The 18,885-nt window shown below is 36.3% G+C and overlaps 2 protein-coding genes across 5 annotated transcripts in view; one reads left to right on the top strand and one right to left on the bottom strand.

The window, feature by feature from the left end:
- Positions 1–3,919: 3,919 nt before the first annotated feature.
- Positions 3,920–10,845, bottom strand: PSMD10 (proteasome 26S subunit, non-ATPase 10). Of its 2 annotated transcripts, none has more exons than XM_032475739.1 (5): positions 10,670–10,845; positions 8,379–8,477; positions 7,364–7,510; positions 7,106–7,272; positions 3,920–4,879 (listed from the first exon to the last, which is right to left on the bottom strand). In XM_032475739.1, exons 1-5 carry the CDS (start codon positions 10,781–10,783, stop codon positions 4,726–4,728), a joined length of 681 nt encoding a protein of 226 aa, XP_032331630.1. In that variant the 5' UTR covers positions 10,784–10,845; the 3' UTR covers positions 3,920–4,725. The 2 variants fall into 2 exon arrangements, with proteins under 2 accessions (XP_032331630.1, XP_032331631.1); XM_032475740.1 differs by having other exon boundaries at positions 7,185–7,272.
- Positions 10,846–10,930: 85 nt separating this feature from the next.
- Positions 10,931–18,885, top strand: part of ATG4A (autophagy related 4A cysteine peptidase) — a 52,966-nt gene continuing 45,011 nt past the window's right edge. For 2 of the 3 annotated variants that reach the window (XM_032475737.1, XM_032475738.1), the window contains exon 1: positions 11,296–11,495. Coding sequence is in view for 1 of the 3 variants with exons in the window: in XM_032475735.1 (XP_032331626.1) it covers positions 11,082–11,091 (10 nt within the window). In the remaining 2 variants the exon portion in view is untranslated. Of the gene's footprint in view, positions 11,092–11,295; positions 11,496–18,885 lie in introns of those variants that run through there. The other variant, XM_032475735.1, reaches the window with a different exon arrangement.

Here is an 18,885-nt window from a genome sequence, read left to right as displayed (position 1 = left end):
TGTACAATTTTAGATAAATTACGGACTCCCTGAATCTAAGAATAAGAACTAGTGACTTAGATAAAAACACACAAGGCACACTTACTAAATCATGCATCCTGGGGTACGTGGCTACTATGCTATATGACTCAAAATGATCTTGATGGCCTGGAAGCTGAGTTGAAATCAACAGAATTAATTTGCCAGGAACGGAGGGTATGGTGTAGATTTAAGAGTATAGAATACATTTTGCCCATGCAGAAGCCTTAGTTGGGCAAGGGTGGGAAGCAGGTGAGGTTAATCTGAAGTGATATCTTCGGATCTCTCCTTTCAGTACCCTTCCTGGCCTTCTGGCATTTTATTTTCCAAACACCGAGGATTGTCATGCACCTGATAGCTCAGTGACCCATGCAGGTCTGCATCCCTCAGGCGTGGTTCCTTTCTCAGGACCTATCTCTACCTTTGCCAGTCTTACAAAAGGTAGCCCGTTCTGTGACCTGTTCTTGGCCAGTCATGTCATTCAAGTTGATAATGGGCTAGCTCTCTTAGGAATGTTTATCTTTTAACAGGAAATTCTTGAAGACAGATAATTCTTAAATCCAGAGATACTAAATGGTGAAATTTCAAGCACTGGAACAATCCAGAGGGGCTATATTTCTGGAAGAAGACTTCTCCGCCTCTCTCAAACCAAACCATGTGGGTTACCATCTACCTACTGCACCTATTTATAAGCCCACTCTGGGTCAGTGCAATTTTTATCCCAGTCTCCTTAATCTATTAGTACATCCATAATACACCATATACTTAGGTTTGCGATGAATCCTGAGACTCTATAAAATACAGAATCATAAAATTTTGCTCACTAAATCCTACTTGGGCAGTAAAATGGGCTCCTATGTTAGATTTCCAATAAGGGAACAAAACAGTTTTTTTTTCCTGCTTACTCATCAGTGGATCAGAAAAGTAATGGAGTAATAAGTCATTACCCAAATATTCTGATAGGTTTAAGCTTCGACCAAATTCTTTCAGCTTTATTCTCATTCAGATAGGGAACTACCTGATTCATTTTGTTACAAGTTAAAATTTAAGTGGATAGTCCCAAGTAAATCCCAAACCAGTCTTGGCTTCTTAACCATTCACTTATCACAACCCAAAAAGATTTCCAGGAACTTTCCTCACCTCTTTGTTTATGCATTTAGCAACTAGGATATGCTGAAGTCAACAGAACAGTTTTGGGCTGTAGGTCCTTATTCTCCCCAGATTCATCTGTTTATTCAGTCACCCACTGGACATTTACTGAATGGCTACTATGAACCAGGTACTGTGGCTGGTGATACAATGATGAGCAGAATCAGAGCTAGCTTTTGTCCTCATGGAGTACACAGCTTTGCTAACTATGACAAGTTCTGGCATGTTACCAACAGCAGCATGCTGACTGCAGGGGAGGAAGGCTGGAATTTGTACTGCACTGTGGAGGGCCTCCCAGTTATCGTGATCTATGATAAAAAAGGGACTAATACATAGTAATTCTTGACCAACAACTAAGAAATCATGTAAATTGAGACCTCGCATGTCCTTTAGAGTTACCAAATGAGCTTTTCCTGTACTATTGTATGCTAAGTTAATCTTTGCAGCTCTTACACTGGCCTGTAACCCAGGTTTGATGAACTTTGAGTAAGAAGAGCTAGAAAGAAGCTTCGAGATCAACAGGACTCCAATTTTTTCAATCTCAGTGCACCTGACGGTAGTAACACACACAATGGCCCACTCCTGACAACGACAGTGTGGAAGTGGGAGATGAGAATTATATTCTCGGTAGGGGAGACAGGGAGGGGTACATGTAGTTTAAAAAGCTGGGTCATTCCTGCAGAAACCCCACCCAGTCTCCAGAGGAGAATCCCTGAGTGAAGAGAGCTAAAATAATCCGCCTGAGATTTTACAAAGTCAATACTAGACCCCAAGTTCTCTGATTCCCAGTGTAATGCTCTTTCAACTGCACCAAACTACTAATTTTAATGAAACAAATCCAAGTTTTAGTAATAAAATGCTGTTTTACAATGTCTATGTGCTGTAAAACAGGTTAGACTAGGGTCTCATAAAAGGTTCAAACCAATCAATAAAGACTCAATAATCCCACTTGTCTTTGAAGCTTTGGTTTAAAAACAAAAAGAATTCAGAGAAGATAATGAAGGTTCCAGGAAACCAAAAACCAAACCAAAAAACCCCGTGAAAACCCAAACGCCAGAAGTGTAAAGAAAAGCATAGTGTTTGGTGGGCAGGGTGTTAACAACTAATGGGTTATTATCAAAATGCCACAGTACCTTCCATTTGGGCTACTGTTTTGAGTAGAAGCAGAGAGAAAATAGATCTGGATCCAGGAAAGCTAGATTTCAGTAGCTCTAGATCTGGGTGTTTGCTCATTTGTAAGATGGAGATAATTTCTGCTTTCTTAAAAGGCTACAATGGAGAATGGATATAAAAGTTTATGAAGTATTGTACAACTATGCTATTGTAGAACCCATGTCTACTGATAATTGATTTAGCATTCTTTTTTCTCTCAATCAGGGATTCTTAACCTTTCGGGAAGTCACAGATTCCACTGAGAATCTGATGAAAGCTACAGAACCCTCTTCCCAGAAAAACGCACAAATTTCTGCATTCAATTTTAGGCAGTCAATAGAACTGTGAGGCTGGAGCCATACACCCCAAAGTAAGGAGCTCCCACACTATATGAAACTTGATGACAGAAGGATTTGGGGGCTTGATATTGTAACAGGATATGGAAACAGAAAGCAGAAGACACTGCCATGTAATGAAATCAGTGTAGTTGGTACAGTTAAATTGGGAAATCAAAACACTGGGGTCATACAGTTAAATTGTTAAGTCAAAGGTTACGAAGTAAAATGCAGAATTATCTTGAATTTATAGAACATCACTGAAACTGTGGATTCTCTCCAACAGATACTTAAGAATGTAAATTTTTTTCCACTCTTCCATTTACCATCTTATATTCTCAGTTAAGCTTTACAATTAAAATTGTCATCTTTCTTAAGTTTATTTTGAAAGTAACTATAAAACCTGCTGACCTTGAATCAGCTTTGTCTTTTTCGGGTTTCCTAAAGGGAACAGATAATAATCTGATCAATATCTGAGGCCATCAATATCCTTAAATTTACACAAATCAGTGATTCAAATGTTGTTAAGCCACTTCATTTAAAATGCCAATAGCCTACAGGTTACCTGAAGCTTGGTTCCATTTGTACTGTTTATTAAAGAACTAAGATGAGTTTTCTTTTACATTCGCAAAGCCTATTACCTCAGACAAAACTCAGTATTTATGAATGCCTTCAGTCCTAACAGGCCCTATTAGACACAATTTTGCTCTCTGATAACACTAAAAAACACTGGAAAGAAATTATTTCCCCAGTCATCAATTCTATTCCTGGCACTCAATAAACATAGTTCCATAAGAACATGCTTCCCCGATTAGTAACAATAAAGATCGGCACTCAAAAAAAGGGTTTGCATATCAACAACACAGTTTGTGTTCACAAAACTCATTTTAGATACTGGTCATTAAGTCTCTGACCCAAAATTAATCGAAGTTTGTGGGCTCACTTGGATTACTTATTTCAAGCAAATGTGCCCATAAAATTCAAATTAAAAAAATAATTTGAAGAGTCACTTGGAGTTCATTAGATTTTATGACTAGTAATCATTTAAAATGTTTCCCTAAATTGAGATCAAGTTTACACTTATTAATTAATTTTCTTCTGCTCCACATTTAATTAGCAATTCAGGAAATTACTGTTTTTAAAGATTTTTAGCTGCAGTTCAAGCTTCACTAATTTTATTGCCTTTAGAGCTACCAAAACCCAAGAAGTGTCTTTATAAAAGATTTAAAGCCTTAAGTGGGCATCTAACTGATTTGAAAGAAAAATTAGGAGATTCTCTCAATGTTTTATTTTTTTAGTTTCTGAAATAAAAGTCAAAATACATTTTTGTTACATATCATGGTAACAAGCTTGACATTCTATTCAATTCAGGATGACTTAATATAGGTACTTTAAAACCTCATTTTTAAAAATAATACATTTCATTTTGGAGGGAAATAGTTCATTAAAAAGATACATGGGTACACAAGCTATTCTTTTTCATTATTTTAGTGTTTATGAATACCAGACTTGGAAAGCATGCTCTCCAACTGAAAATTTGGTCCTCAAAATACATACGTATTCCTCCTATAACAAAAACAAATTAAACCATACTGTTGAAAAAAACCGGAAATATTTGGCATAGGCCTCTGAGTGAGATTGATAAACAAGTTAGGATGTGTTTCAACTAAACAGAAGAACATTCTAGAGTCCACCTAGAAACATTTGGCAGAACAACTGGCCTGGTACTACCTCAGAGTTGTTCTGCCTCAGAGGGGGATAAAGGGTGCACGGCAGGGTGCAGAAGACTCACAATAGCCACAGAATCACTTACTCAAAGTTAACCAAAATTCAATATAGAGTAATACACAACAATAGTAGAACAATCTCAACAAGTTATTCAATGCCTGGAAAGCAAGTTGTAAGCGTAGAACAAATACCTCAGCAGGAACAATATTCAACATGTTTATAGGACTCTGAAGATGAAAAAGCTTCATCATTGATAGATGATGTTTTGTGCACAAGTACATCAGTTTCCAGGACATTAGGGGACAACCACAAAAGATACAAAGTAAGACTAAATCCAAGCTGCTTAACTTTCCACCATTCTCTTGAGTATTAAACCCAGACCACCTTTGGCCACTTGCAGAGGTGTCTTTTCTTCTTTATTCTCAATGTAAATACTTGCTCCTTGGGACACCAGCAGTTTTGCTTCTTCCACTCTCTCCTCATCACAGGCTAAGTGTCTGAAATCAAGGACCACAAAAACCGATTAATCATTTGCAATTCTATGTAATGGACAGGATTTCCTGATAGGTAGTCAAACTGCATACTATTAGGTAGTGTAATATTGGAAAGTTATTTAAGCAGGAAAGGAAAATCAATTTGCATGGGGAAAAATGTTTATAAGTTAAAATTCAGTGGAATAGCCTTATAGTACCAGATCATAAATCACAATTCTGGTCCTACTACAACAGAGGGGATCTACATGCCAGCCTAAGGAACCACTTTCTTATTTTATGGAGATTAGTAGTTTACACCAAACACGTGCAATAATTCTGGGCTAGAACTTAGAAGAGCTTCAATTCATAATCTGCTAATAGCAATTTGTGTGGTTTAAATTTTGGAAAAGCAGTTTAAAAATTTTTATGTCATCTGATCCTTATAGCCACCTCATAAGTTAGCAAGGTATTATCATCACCATTTTACAGTTGAAATTGTGACAGAGGTTAAAGTCCCTGCCAATGATGACATGGCTGAGCAGTAAGTGAGGGGAAACACTGTCAGGCACTTAAAGTTTACCAGGTAAGGTATTAGACACTTAACATGTAATTTTACTTAAGCCTCACAACAATCTAGTGAAGAAGGAATTATTATCCTCGTATTATAACTAAGGAAATTAGGTTCAGGAAAGTCAAGTAACTTCAAGTAACTTAATGTAAGTATTTAATATAGTTGCTAAGTGGCTAAGTTTGGATTGGGTAATAGCATCTAGCTATTCCTAAAACCTAGGCTCTTCCAGGACCCTATACTGCCTGATTCCTAAATTTCCTCCAGGCCACCCTGCCTTTCTTGTTACGGAGAAAGAGCTAAAATATGCATGTCTTTCTAAACAGAGTCACTCAGAACTACAGAAAAGATTTTTAAAACTAAAAGTTAAGAAAACAATACTTTTAAAAAACCCTGAATCCTATTTTGGACTAAAAAGAAGATTGATAGAATTTCTTGTTCAAAAAAGTCACCATTCAATAAGGAAGAAAAATGGCCAAGTTCTACAGAAAAAATACCAAGTTAGAGGACAGCTTCAGGTCATACATGAAATCAATTCCAGATGGATTTGAGTTAAATGAAAAACAATAACCAAACCAATGCAATGTTTAAAAAAAAACCCCTACATTAAAATATGGGTGAATATTTAACTAATTTCAGGGTAAGGAAGCACTTTCTAGCCCTGAGGGGAGATGAACAGGTTTGACTATGTAGACATTAAAAACTTCTGTTGTTTCACAAAAAAAAAATCATAAACAACATGAAAAGACAAACTGGGAAAAATATTTTCCACTAACATGGCAGAAGGTTAATATTTGTACTATGTCAAGTCAAGGGCATGTAAAAAAAATCAGTAAAAAATATATTAATTTCCCAAAAGGAAACAGAGAAAGGGACACAAAAAATTACAGTTTAGAGAAGAAATGTAATTAGTCATAGGCATTAAAAATGTTTAGCTCCACTGATAATAAAAAATGTAAATTACAACTCTGTAACACTATTTTTCCTATAAGAAAAGGGCATTTTCAGTGTTGCTGAGGGGGTGATAGGCACTCTCAAACTGGTGTTGGGAGGGTACAATGATGAAACTCCTCTGGAAGCAATCTGACAATCCATAGCAATAGTCTTAAAATGTGTGTGTCTGTTGACCCAGCAATTCTAGTTCTAGGAGTCTATACTAAGATAATAATTAGGAATATGGCCAAAGATTGTTGTATAGAGTTGGTCAGTGTAGCCTTATTTATAATAGTGGAAAACTCAGGAAAGTTTAAATATATATTAATAGAGGAATTATTAAATTATGGCACATCCATAAAATGGAATTGTGTATAGCCATTGAAAACGTTTTAGAAATATTTATTAACATTGGAAAATGCTGACAATATACTATGAGGTGAAAAGAACAAGATATAAAACTACATATACAGTATGGTCCCAATTAAAAAAAAGTGTATGTAAAGTATGTACATCTGCAAATAAAAGACAGGGAGGAAATGCATAAAAATGTCATCAGTGGTTATTTCTGCGTGGCAAGATGATAGACGTTTTGAATTTTTATCTTTATACTTTTGTGTACTTTCTAAATTTTTTCCATAAACATGTATTACATTTATAAGTAGACTAAAAAAAGAAATGATGTGTAAGAATTAGTGCAAGAGGGCTGATGTCAGGTAGAATACAAATGACTGCTACTTGTCACTTACAGAGGAGTGTTACCCTCAGTGTCTTGGATGTTTGTGGATGCTTTGTAGTACAGAAGGATATGAATCATCTTCAAGTTACCCTTGGCTGCTGCCCGGTGCATTGCTGTAGCCTCATAATGGTCCTTAGCATCTGGATTAGCCCCGCCTTCTAGTAACATGACAGCAATCTGGGAAGATGGAGAACATGATGCAGAAATCTATTTGTGTTTGTGTATTGGTTCAGAACACAAAAGAAGTATCCTAGGAATGGAATACTACCTCATGCCTGTTTTTGGAAGCTGCATAATGTAGGGGAGTACAGCCATTCTGATTGACAGCATTCACTTGAGCACCTTTTCCCAGAAGGGCTTTTACAATCTCATCCCGGCCAGCAGAAGCAGCAATATGAAGAGGAGACCAACCTGCCTGTAAAAGAGGCGGGAAGAACAAAAAACATGGAGAAAAGGCACAGGGATTAATGCTAACATTTAGGCATTTACAAAGAGCTGAGTGCGAATGGTTTTAAAAAATTATACTGTTTCTTTTTCCCTTATTAAGTATTGCAGGACATCTGGAAACCAGATGTATACAGAGGAAAAGAAAAGCACCCATAATCCTGTAACATGGAGATAATACATAAGTTTAATTCTAAGGTGTTTTAAAATTGGGATCATGGGATATCAAGTTCCGAGAGTTGCATTTTCCACAATTTCCACTTACTATGTTGTAAGCATTTTTCTATGTCATTCTTTGGAATTATAACTTTATTGGTTGCATATTATTTTATTATGTGGATATACCTGCTGTATTCAACTGTTCCTCAATTAAATTGTTTTTCTTTGCCATTAGAAATATTACTTCATTGAGCATCCTTAAAAAGGAATCTATCTACAAAAGTTTCCATCCTAATTCTTCACAAGTCTTATCCTAATATAACCAATACCATTACACTAAATCTCTACATAATGAAAAAAGATATCTAGGCTCTCATTATTTAGGTAATATTCACCAAAAAAAATTTCCCACATAATAAAAAAAGGGTTTGCAGACTCTTAGGGGTCATTGTAATAAGCCTCTATCGGCATGTTTATCTTAAATTACAGGGTATGAGCGGCAAAATGAACATTCTGAAATAATGCAACCACTAGTCCCGTATTTGGTAACTGGGGTCACACTGTAACTTCCTAGTCATAAAGGTCAAAATTTGTTTGTGAGCTTAATACTCAGGCTTCAGTAAACACCAGTCTGGAGTCTAAAGATAACTGGGAATTTATCAACTCTGCCTAGTACTCACATCATCTTTATCATTCACTGGCACTCCAAGTTCCAGCAAGAATTCAACAATTTCTGTATGTCCGGCTGAGCATGCCCAATGCAATGCAGTTCTGCTGTCCTACACGGGAAACAGAGAAGCAGTAAGATCATTCTTGAAGAGAAATCAAAGAACTAAGGTGAGAAAGCAGAAAAAAATTAATATTGGAGCCAGCAAACCTACAGTTTGGAAACAAGAAATGGAGAGCACTGGATCCTCAGGTAGGTAACCTTAAAATAAATTGTATTACTTAGTAGAGAGACCAAGGTTTTAGTAACATGGAGAGAATACACTGATGAATGTAGGCAATTCTGAGCAGAATAAAGCCATGAAAGCAATAGAGCAAAAAAACTGATTTCAGTGCTTTGGCAGCAATAGACCTTTGGCTATTTACATTATTTATATACTTTTATGTCAGACACTGTGCTAAGTGTTCACGTATCATCTCCTGTAATCCTCATGATCCCATACAGAGGACATTATCCCCATTTTACAGATGAGGAAACTAATATTCCTCAGGGTAAGCAACTTGTCCAAGCTCACAAATCTAGTCAATGGTGAAGTTGGGACACAAACCCCTGTATGTCTGCTCTGAATTTTCCAGATGCTCTAGAAAGAACAAATGAATCTTATGCGAAAGAAATGTTCATAAACTAGTTGAAATTATCTATCTAACCACTTAAAAACATAACACACAGCATTAGAAAGCAATATTACTTTAAAAAAATAATAAGCTAGGAGTTAGTCATGTTTCTCAAAGGGACTCTTTTTTTTTTTTGCAGTGACTGTTACATTTCTTAGCCCTATGTAAAAGAAAATGGTATTTTAAACTTTATTAAAAAAATTTCAAACTCATAAAATAGAGGGAATATAATATAAACCCATATGCCTATCACCTACATTTATAAATATTTTGCCATATTTGCTTCATCTGGTTTTTCCCTTGATGAGATTTTAAAAAATAAATCTTAAATATCCTGACTTTTCATCCCTAAATATTTGAGTATCTAAAAAAAATTTCCTAAATCTAAAAAATTAACACTAACTCTTTTATAACATTAAATACCCAGTCTGTATTCAGATTTCCCCAACTGTCCCCCAAATGTCTTTTTGCAGTTGTCTTGTTTCAATCAGGATCCATAGGAGGTCGGTAAGTTACAGTTGTTTGCTATGCTTCTTAAGTCTTTTGATCTTAAATAGCTTCTCCCTTTTTTATGCCACTGACTTGATGAAGAATGGTTATAAATATGATTAAACTTTAATATAGTTAGATTAAATCAAAAGCATTAAATATTACCAGACCAAAATGAAGGTAAACTAGGCAAAGGTATTTTCAATTTTGAATAATAAAGAAAAGTTCTAGGCAAAAAGTCTCCTGACTTCTAGTTTTCTTCCCAAAGACAAAAAATGGGGAGTTTAAAGTATGTGACACTCACTAGTGCTTAGCACGGTGCTTGTCAAATAGCAGGCCGTCTACAAATATGTGTTGGCTTACTGGGGGCACCGTGAATCTTTCTAGAAACTCAGGGTGAAAGCAGGAGGGTCCTTTGAGCGGGAAGGCAGAAAGAAACACTGCCTAAGGTCCACTCACTTCTGTTCTGCCTCTGCCTAGAATACCCGTTCATCTCTCAGGGATACCCTACTTATCCTTCTAGATATAACCCAACCGTCCCTCCTTTGCAACGCCTTTTCAATTATGACAGCATTCGGCTTTCTTAAGCGAGATTAAATCAAGTCCTTCCATTATACGTTCTGAAAGCACCACGTCAACTTCCCTCCCGAGTATTTAGCACAATCGGACATATAATTTGGGATTATTTTATTAACATTTGTTCCTTCCACTCGATTGCATCCCCAGCTCCCAGTAAATTGCCCGGCACAGAAGAGGCGTTCAGTTACATTTCACACGTGTTCCATCGGGGGGAAAATCACTAATAAAAGCAAAGAAACCCATTTTTAAAAAACCAGAACCTTTCCTTCTCACAGATATTTTAAAGACTGGGCATATCTGAGAAATGCGCTAAACGTTCTAGAAATATCCAAAATGCAGCGAGCTAAGTACTGGGCCAAAAACAAAACAAAAACAAAACATTGGCGGTTTGCGGGGCTAGCTCCGGCAGCCCGATCCCGAGTCCTGAGGTGACCCCGGGTATGGATGGGGCGGTGGGGGCGGGGATCTGGCCCTCTCGGAACCGGCCTACCCTGGGCTGGGCCGGGCCGCCACGTTGGGCTCCGTCGCCACCTCCTGCGGAGAGGCCCCAGCGCTGCTTTACCTGGTCAGTCCTAGTAGCCAGGGATTTATCGGCCAGGATCCTCTCCTTCAACTCCTCCAGCTTCCCGCTGTAGGCCAGGTTGCAGACCATTAAATTAGACACACACCCCTCCATTTCGCCTTCCCAGGATCTCCAGGAAGCCAGACCAACGACCTCCTCACGTCGCCGGCTCCGACTGCCAATCAAAAGAGCCGGTAGAGCTTCACCAATCACCGGCCTCCCTCACTCTTTTGCTTGTCTCATCGCAGGGCGCCTCTGGGAGTTGCAGTTTGAGCGCAGCTCCGGACGGGGAGGCGCCTTCGCATCTCCCTCCGACTCTGCTTCTTGCAGCGCGGAACTACGAGCCCCAGGGTCACTTGCGGCCGCCGTAGTCAAGTGGCCGGTGGAATTGGCCCAGGATGACAGCTGGAGAATGGAGTCAGGTACGGGGAGCGGCTTCGTGTGGAACCGGGGTGGGTGGTCGCTGCTGGGGCATTGAGTCGGTGACGCGAAACGGGTGCGGGGTCATGGCAAGAGAGTTATAGGAACCTAAAAGTCCTGTTCCCCGGGGGCCCTGACCTGCAGTGGTAAGCGGAAGGGAAAACAGTAGAAGCTGAGTACTACCTCCTGGGCTCAAACCGGTACTTGTGGCTACCCTCCCCCTCGCTGCTGCCGCGAAAGGAATGAAAAGAAGTGGAGGTTAATTATTCTGACATCTCGGCGGAGTGGCATCAGGGCAGAATTCTGTCACAGTAATGATAGCATATGACAGTAAGATGATGTGCCGGGGTGATGCCAAAGGCAGGGTGTGATGCCATAGGAGCCACTTGATATCTAAGAGATCTCGGTGAGTTCATGGCCTGGTGACATCACAGCTTGATAAGGATCATCTTGACACTGTGGTATGGTGTTGGCTCTTTAATATCATGATAATAACGACGACATCGAGGCTTTGTTAGATTAAGTTAATATTAAGTTAATAGTGTTTCTATTTATGGAAATCCTAAATAGTGCCATAGGAGAAGAGATGCAAGGCTTCTCCTTTATAGGGCATATCCAGAAGAGCATCATGCCAAAACTAGGTAATGATAAGAATACACTCAAGAAAGAGACTGATTATGTTTATATTTATCCTGTTATAGTGTAGAACAGGGTTCTGTAAAGCACCAGATAGTAAATATTTCAGATTTTGGGGCCATTTTGAATGGATGTGAAATGGTATCTCATTGTTGTTCTGATTTGTATTTCCTTAATGACTAGTGATGATGAACATCTTTGTTTACTTATTAGCTATTCATGTATCTTTTCCATTTTTAAATTGAGTTGTTGTCTTTATTGTCTTTTTATTATTGAATTGTAAGAATTATTTATAACTTCTCCATTCCCACCACTTACTACATAAAGTTTGAACAGCTGGCCTGAATACCCTTTGCGATTGGTTTTTCATTATTCGCAGGTGTGATCTGTTTATGTGGTTAATTGCAAGCAATTCACACTAGCCTTTTGCCTGGTTTAAGATGAGACATTTTAATCTGTGGCTGTCATTTTTTAAAGCACAAGTTTAGATCCTACAGATAGAAATGTCCTTGGTATTGTATGTCACTGGACTGTACAAATCTTCCCCACTTAAAATCTCTCTCTTCATGAAACTGGCATATTGTTATAGGTTGTTGTAATAAAACATTTTGCTTACTTGATCCGGGGGTTTTTGCTTCCACACTCTTGTTTCTGAGTTATTTGCTTTATAAGTGGTATATTTTTTTAACGTGTTATTATAAATAATAGAAGATTCATAAGAGGTTGCAAAAAGAGTATAGAAAGGCTCCACCTACTCTTCATCCAGTTTACCCCATCATTACATTTCACATAATTATAATACAATATTAAAACTAGGAAATTGACATTGAAATTGTAACCAAGCAGGAACCTGTGGGGCCTTCCCAGGACAGACCCCTCCCCCATATCTTCTGCTGTAGCTCCTCTCTGAAGTACCCAGATCATAGTATCTCCTGTATATTTCCTGAGTTTTTCAGATGCTAAAAACCACCATCAAATGGAGGAAATTAACAATTTGATGATCATGAGCACCTGGCCCCCAGACCGTCTGGCGCCTGGGGGTTGATATTGTTGACCGCCCTGTTACCTCAGCATCAACCAATCAGAGAATTGTGCACAAGTTGTTCACAGTCCCCCTCCCTTACCTGGCCTTTAAATATGCTTTGGGGATTTGGGGGTTTTCTTGGGTATGAGTCACCCCGTCCTCCTTGCTTGGCCCTGCAGTAAACCTTTCTCTACTCCAGACTCCAATGTTTTGGTTTGTTTGCCCTCACAATGCGTCAGGCACACGAACTTACATTCAGTAACAGAGTGATGTGTGTGTGCAGTTGTGTTATTTTATAGCTTGTGTAGATTTGTGCAACCATAACTGCAATCAAGATACAGAAATATTCCTTCACTAGAAAGCTACCAGTTCATAGTCACACCTACCACTTACCCTCACCATCCAGAACCCCTGCTAAATACCAATTTGTTTTCCTTCTCTATAATTTTGTCATTTTGAGAATTTTAGATAAATGAAATCGTAAAGAATGTGACTTTTTCCAGTTTTTCCACTTTGTATAATGACATTGAGATCCACTCAAATTGATATCTGTATCAATAGTCTGTTCTTTTTTATTGCTGAGAAATATTTCATGCTATGGGTGTACTATACAGTTTGTTTAACCACCCACCGAATGAGGAACATTTGGTTGTTTCCAGTTTGGGGCTATTACAAATAAAACTGTGAAAAACATTTGAGGATAAGATTTTGTGTAGACATAAACTTTCATTTGTCTGAGATAACTGCCCAGGAGAGTAATGGCTGGGTCATATGGTAAATGTATGTTTAGTTTTTAAAGAAGCTTTTCCAGAGTGGTTATATAGCATTTTTACACTCCCAATGGCAGTCATCGTATAAGAGATCCAGTTTCTTTGCATCCTTGCCATATTGTCATTGTCATTGTGTTTTATTTTAGCCATTCTGATAAGTGCATCATAGTGATATCTTTATTGTGGTTTTATTTGCATTTCTCTAATGGCTAACGATGGTCAGTATCTTTTCATGTGTTTATTTGCCATCCCTATATATTCTTCAATGCAAGGTCTCTGTATTCTTTGCCCATTTTCTTTAAAATTAAAAAAAATTATTGAGGTGACATTGGTTTGTAACATTATATGTTTCATGTATACATTGTTTCTACTTCAACATACACTACAGATTGCTCATCACCAAAAATCTAGTTTCTATCTATCACCATCCAGTTGACCCCCTTTACCCATTTTGCCCTCCCTCTGCCCCTTTCCTTCTTGTAACCACTACTCTGTTCTCTGTATCTACCTGTTTGTTTTTGCTTGGTTTGTTCATTTATTTTGTTTGTCTTTATTTTCCACATATGAGTGGAGTCATACAGTATTTGTCTTTCTCTGACTTATTTCACTTGGCATAATACCCTCAAGTTCTATCCATGCTGTTGCAAATCCTTTGTCCGTTTTATAATTGCATTGTTTGGGGTGTTTTGTTTTTACCTGTTCAATTTTGAGAGTTCTTTTTATATTCTAGATACAATTTCTTTGTCACATATGTAGCTTGCAAATATTTTTCTACCAATCTGTGGCTTGTCTTTTCATCTTATTAATAGGATTTTTCATGGAGCAAGAGCTTTTAATTTTGATGATGTCCACATTATTGATTTTTTTTATGGATTGTGCTTTTGTTGTTATGTCTAACAACTCTTCACCAAGCCTTAGGTCTTAAAGATTTTTTGTAGATTTTCTTCTAAAGTTTTTTAGTTATATTTTACATTTAAGTCAGTGATCCATTTTGAGGCAATTTTTGTATTCAGTGTGAGGTTTAGGTAGAGGTTAATTTTTAAACTATGGATTTCCAATGGCTTCAGTTCCATTGAATTGCTTCTGTACTGTAGTAGAAAATGAGTATGCTGTACTGGTATAGGCCTATTTCAGATTCTCTGTTCTGATTTATTGACCTGTGTGTCTGTCCCTTTGCCATATCACACAGTCTTGATTACTATAGCTCTGTAATAAGTTTTAAAATTGCGTAGAGTGATACCTCCTGTTTTATTGTTCTTTCAAATTGTTTATTTCCCTTTCTCTGTACATTTTAAAACAAGCATGGCTATATCTAAAAAAATTGCTAGGATGTTTATAAAAATTGTATAAGACCTGTATATTAAGGGGAGAACTGATATCTTTACTATGTTGCTTCCAGTTCATGAACAGGGTATGTCTCTCTATTCAGATCTTTTATTTCTTTTGTTAGCATTGTGTGGTTTTCAGCATTGTGTAGTTTTCAGATACAAGTCCTATATATGTTTTGTTAGAATTATAACTATTTCCTTTTTTGAGTGACTGTTAATAATATTGTATTTTAAATTTTGGTTTCCATGTGTTCATTGCTAGTATATAGTAATACAACTGATTTTGGTATGACAGTCTTGTACTCTACAATGTTGCTGGATTTACAGATTAAGTTCTAGAGGATTTTTGTTAGTGTTGATTTCTTGGGATTTTCTTTGAAGACCATCTTGTCATCTGCAAATAAGGACAGTGGTATTTCTTTCTTTCTACTCTGTATGCCTTTCATTTCCTATTCTTCTCTTATTGTTCTGGTGCAGAATCCCAGTACTATGTTTAATAGCCGTTGTAAGAGCTAAACCTTTGCCTTGTTTCCAGTCATAGGGAGAAAGCAGTCAGTCTCTCAGCATTAAATGTGATGTTAGCTGTAATGTTTTGGGGTAGATACTCTTTTTAAGTTGAGGCAATTCCCCCTTAATTCCTAGTTTTCTGAGGATTTTTTTTTATCATGAATGAACGTTGCATTTAGTCAAACAGCTTTTTAGATATCCATGTGACCATGTGAATTTTTTAATTTGCAATCTTTCTGATTCATTTTCAAATATTGAACCGATCTTGCATCCCTGGAATAAACCCACTTGTACATAGTGTATAAATTTGTTTACACATTGCTGAATTATATTTGCCAATATTTTGTTAAGAATTTTTGTGTCTCTATTTATGAATGATATTGACTTGTTATTTAATTTTTGGTACTTTCTTTGTCTGATTTTGGTATCACTGAAATATTGGCCCTATAATAAGAGTTGGGAAGTATTCCCTCTTCTATTTTCCGGAAGAGACTGTGTAATAGTGGTATTAATTTTCCTTTAAGTGGTTGGTAGAATTCTCCAGTGTAACCAATTGGACCTGGAGATTTCTTTCTGGTTTTTTTTTTTTGGAATTTTAAAAGTACAGATTAATTTCCTTAATAGTTATAGGGGTACTCAAATTTTCTATTTCATATTGGGTGTTTGTGTGTATTTTACAAGGAATTGCTCCAGTTTATCAAAATTGTAAAATGTGTGTAGATTTGACTGTAGTATTCCCTTTACCCTTTTGGTGTTTGCAGAGTCTCTAGTGATATCCCCTCTCATTCTGATATTAATCATTTGTGTCTTCTGTCTTTTTTATTTATCTTGCTAGAGGTTTGTCTGTTTTACTGATCTTTTCAAAGAACCAGGTCTTTATTTCACTGATTGTTCTCTTAATTTTTAGTTTTCAATCTCATTGATTTCTGTTCTTAAATGTGTATTTCCTTCCTTCTACTTGCTTTGTGTTTATTTTACTCTTGTCTTTTTAGTTTTTTTAAAGATGGAAAGTTAGATTTTTTTAATTTGAGACTTTTCCTCTTTTCTAAGGTAAGCATTTAGTGCTATAAATTTCCCACTCCGCAGTGGTTTAGCTGCATGACTTACATTTTTTTTTTATTGTGGTAAAAAATACATAATATGAGATCTATCCTCTTAAAATTTTAAGTCCACATTACAGTATTGTTAACTATAAGCACAATGTTGTTTTCATCTTGCATGACTGAAACTCTATACCCATTGAATAGCAACTCCCCATTTCCCCCTCCCCCTAGTCCCTGGCAACCACCATTCTACTTTCAGTTTCTATGAGTTTGACTACTTTAGATACCTCATTTGGGTGGAATGATGCAGTATTTGATCTTCTGTGACTGGCTATTTCACTTAGCACAATGTCCTCAAGTTTCCATCCATGTTGTAGCATATGACAGGATTTCCTTTTTATATGGCAGACTAATACATACATACATACATATATATATATATATATATATATATATATATATATATATATATATATATATATATATTTACACACACACATACACATACACACACTACATATGCCACATTTTTTATCCATTCATTCATTGGTGGACATTTGGGTTATTTCTACTTCTTGGCTATTGTGAATAATGCTGCAGTGGACATGGGAGTGCAAATATCTCTTCAAAATCCTGATTTGAGTTCTTTTGGATAAATACCCAGAAATGATATTTCTGGATTATATAGTAGTTCTATTTTGAATTTTTTCAAGAGCTTCTATACTGTTTTCCATAACAGTGGCATCATTTTACATTCCCACTAGCAGCATAGGAGGGTTCCATTTCTCTACATTCTTGCCAACACTTGTTATCTTTTTTTTTTTTAAATAGCCATCCTAACAGGAATGAGATGATATCTAATTGTGGTTTTAATTTGCATTTCTCTGATGATCAGTGATGGTTAGCACTTTTTTCATATAACTGTTGGCCATGTGAATGTCTTCTTTGCAGAGATGTCTATTTAAGTCCTTTGACAATTTAAAAATATAGTTATTATTATTTTTTGCTACTGTGTTGTAGGAGTTCCTTATATATTTTAGATATTAACCCCTGTCACAAATATGGTTTGGAAGTATTTCCTCCAACATAGAATATATCCTATGTTGGAGGAAATATTTCTGTTGATTGTTTTCTTTGCTGTGCAGAAACTTTTTATTTGACATAATCCCTCCTGTCTGTTTTTTTTTTTTTTTCGTTGCCTGTGCTTTTGGTGTCATATCCAAGAAGTCATTGCCAAGACCAATGTCTTAAGGTTTTTTTTCCCTGGGTTTTCTTGTAGGTGTTTTATAGTTTTAGGTCTTATATTGAAGGCTTTAATTTTGAGTTTATTTTTGTGTGTGGTGTAATAAGATAAGTTTCCAGTTTCATTCTTTTGCATGTGGGTATGCAGTTTGCCCAATGCCATTTGTAGAAGTGACTCCTCTCACCCATTATGTACTCTTGGCACCTTGTTGGAGTTCATTTGATCATATGTGTGTGAATTTATTTCTGGGTACTGTGTTTTATTCCATTATCCATATGTTCGTTTTTATGCCAATACTATTCTGTTTTGACTACTATAACTTTGTAATATGTTTTGAAATTAGGATGTGTGAGGCCTCTAGCTTTGTTCTTTGTTCTTAAGATTATTTTGGCTATTTGGGGTTCTTTGTGGTTCTACATGAATTTTAGGATTGCTTTGTTCTGTTTCTGTAAAAATGCCATTGACATTTTGATAGGGATCACATTGAATATGTAGATTGATTTGGATAGTGTGGACATTTGGACAATATTGTTTTCCAGTCCATTAACATAGATTATCTTTCCATTTATTTGTACCTTTAAATTCTTTTCAGCAATGTTTTGTAATTTTCAGTGTACAAGAGTTTCACTTCCTTGGTTTATTCCTAGATATGTTATTCTTTTTGATGCTATTTTAAATACAATTGGTTTCTAAGTTTCCTTTTCAGATAGTTCATTGTTAGCATATAGAAATATAGCTGATTTTTGTATGTTGATTTTGTATCCTGTAAAGACTTAATCATTAGAGTGTATACTGAATTCATTTATTAGTTCTCACAATTTTTGTGGAGTCTTTGTGGATTCATCAGGTCCTGGGCTTTTTCTTTGTTGGAAGCTTTTTGATTACTGAGTCAATCTCTTTGCTAGTTATAATTCTGTTCAGATTTTCTATTTCTTCATGATTCAATTTTGATAAGTTATATATTTCTAGGAATTTATCCATTTCTTCTAGGTTATCCAGTTTGTTGGTATACGATTATTCATAGTAGTCTCCAATAATCCTTTTAATTTCTGTGGCATTCATTATAATGCCTCTTTCATTTTTGATTTTATTTATCTGAGAATTCTCTTTTTTTAGCTAATGGAACTAGATTTGATTTGTTAATTTTGATGATCTTTTTATAAACCCAACTCTTAGTATCATTGATTTTTTTTCCATTCTCTGTTTTTTTTTTATTTCTGCTCTAACCTTAATTATTTTCTTTCT

The sequence above is a fragment of the Camelus ferus genome, chromosome X, assembly GCF_009834535.1.
Source record: "Camelus ferus isolate YT-003-E chromosome X, BCGSAC_Cfer_1.0, whole genome shotgun sequence".
In the NCBI taxonomy this organism is placed as follows: Eukaryota; Metazoa; Chordata; class Mammalia; order Artiodactyla; family Camelidae; genus Camelus; species Camelus ferus.
The sequence above is the reverse complement of the archived record's forward strand: the minus strand, read 5'-3'. Positions and strand labels throughout refer to the sequence as shown.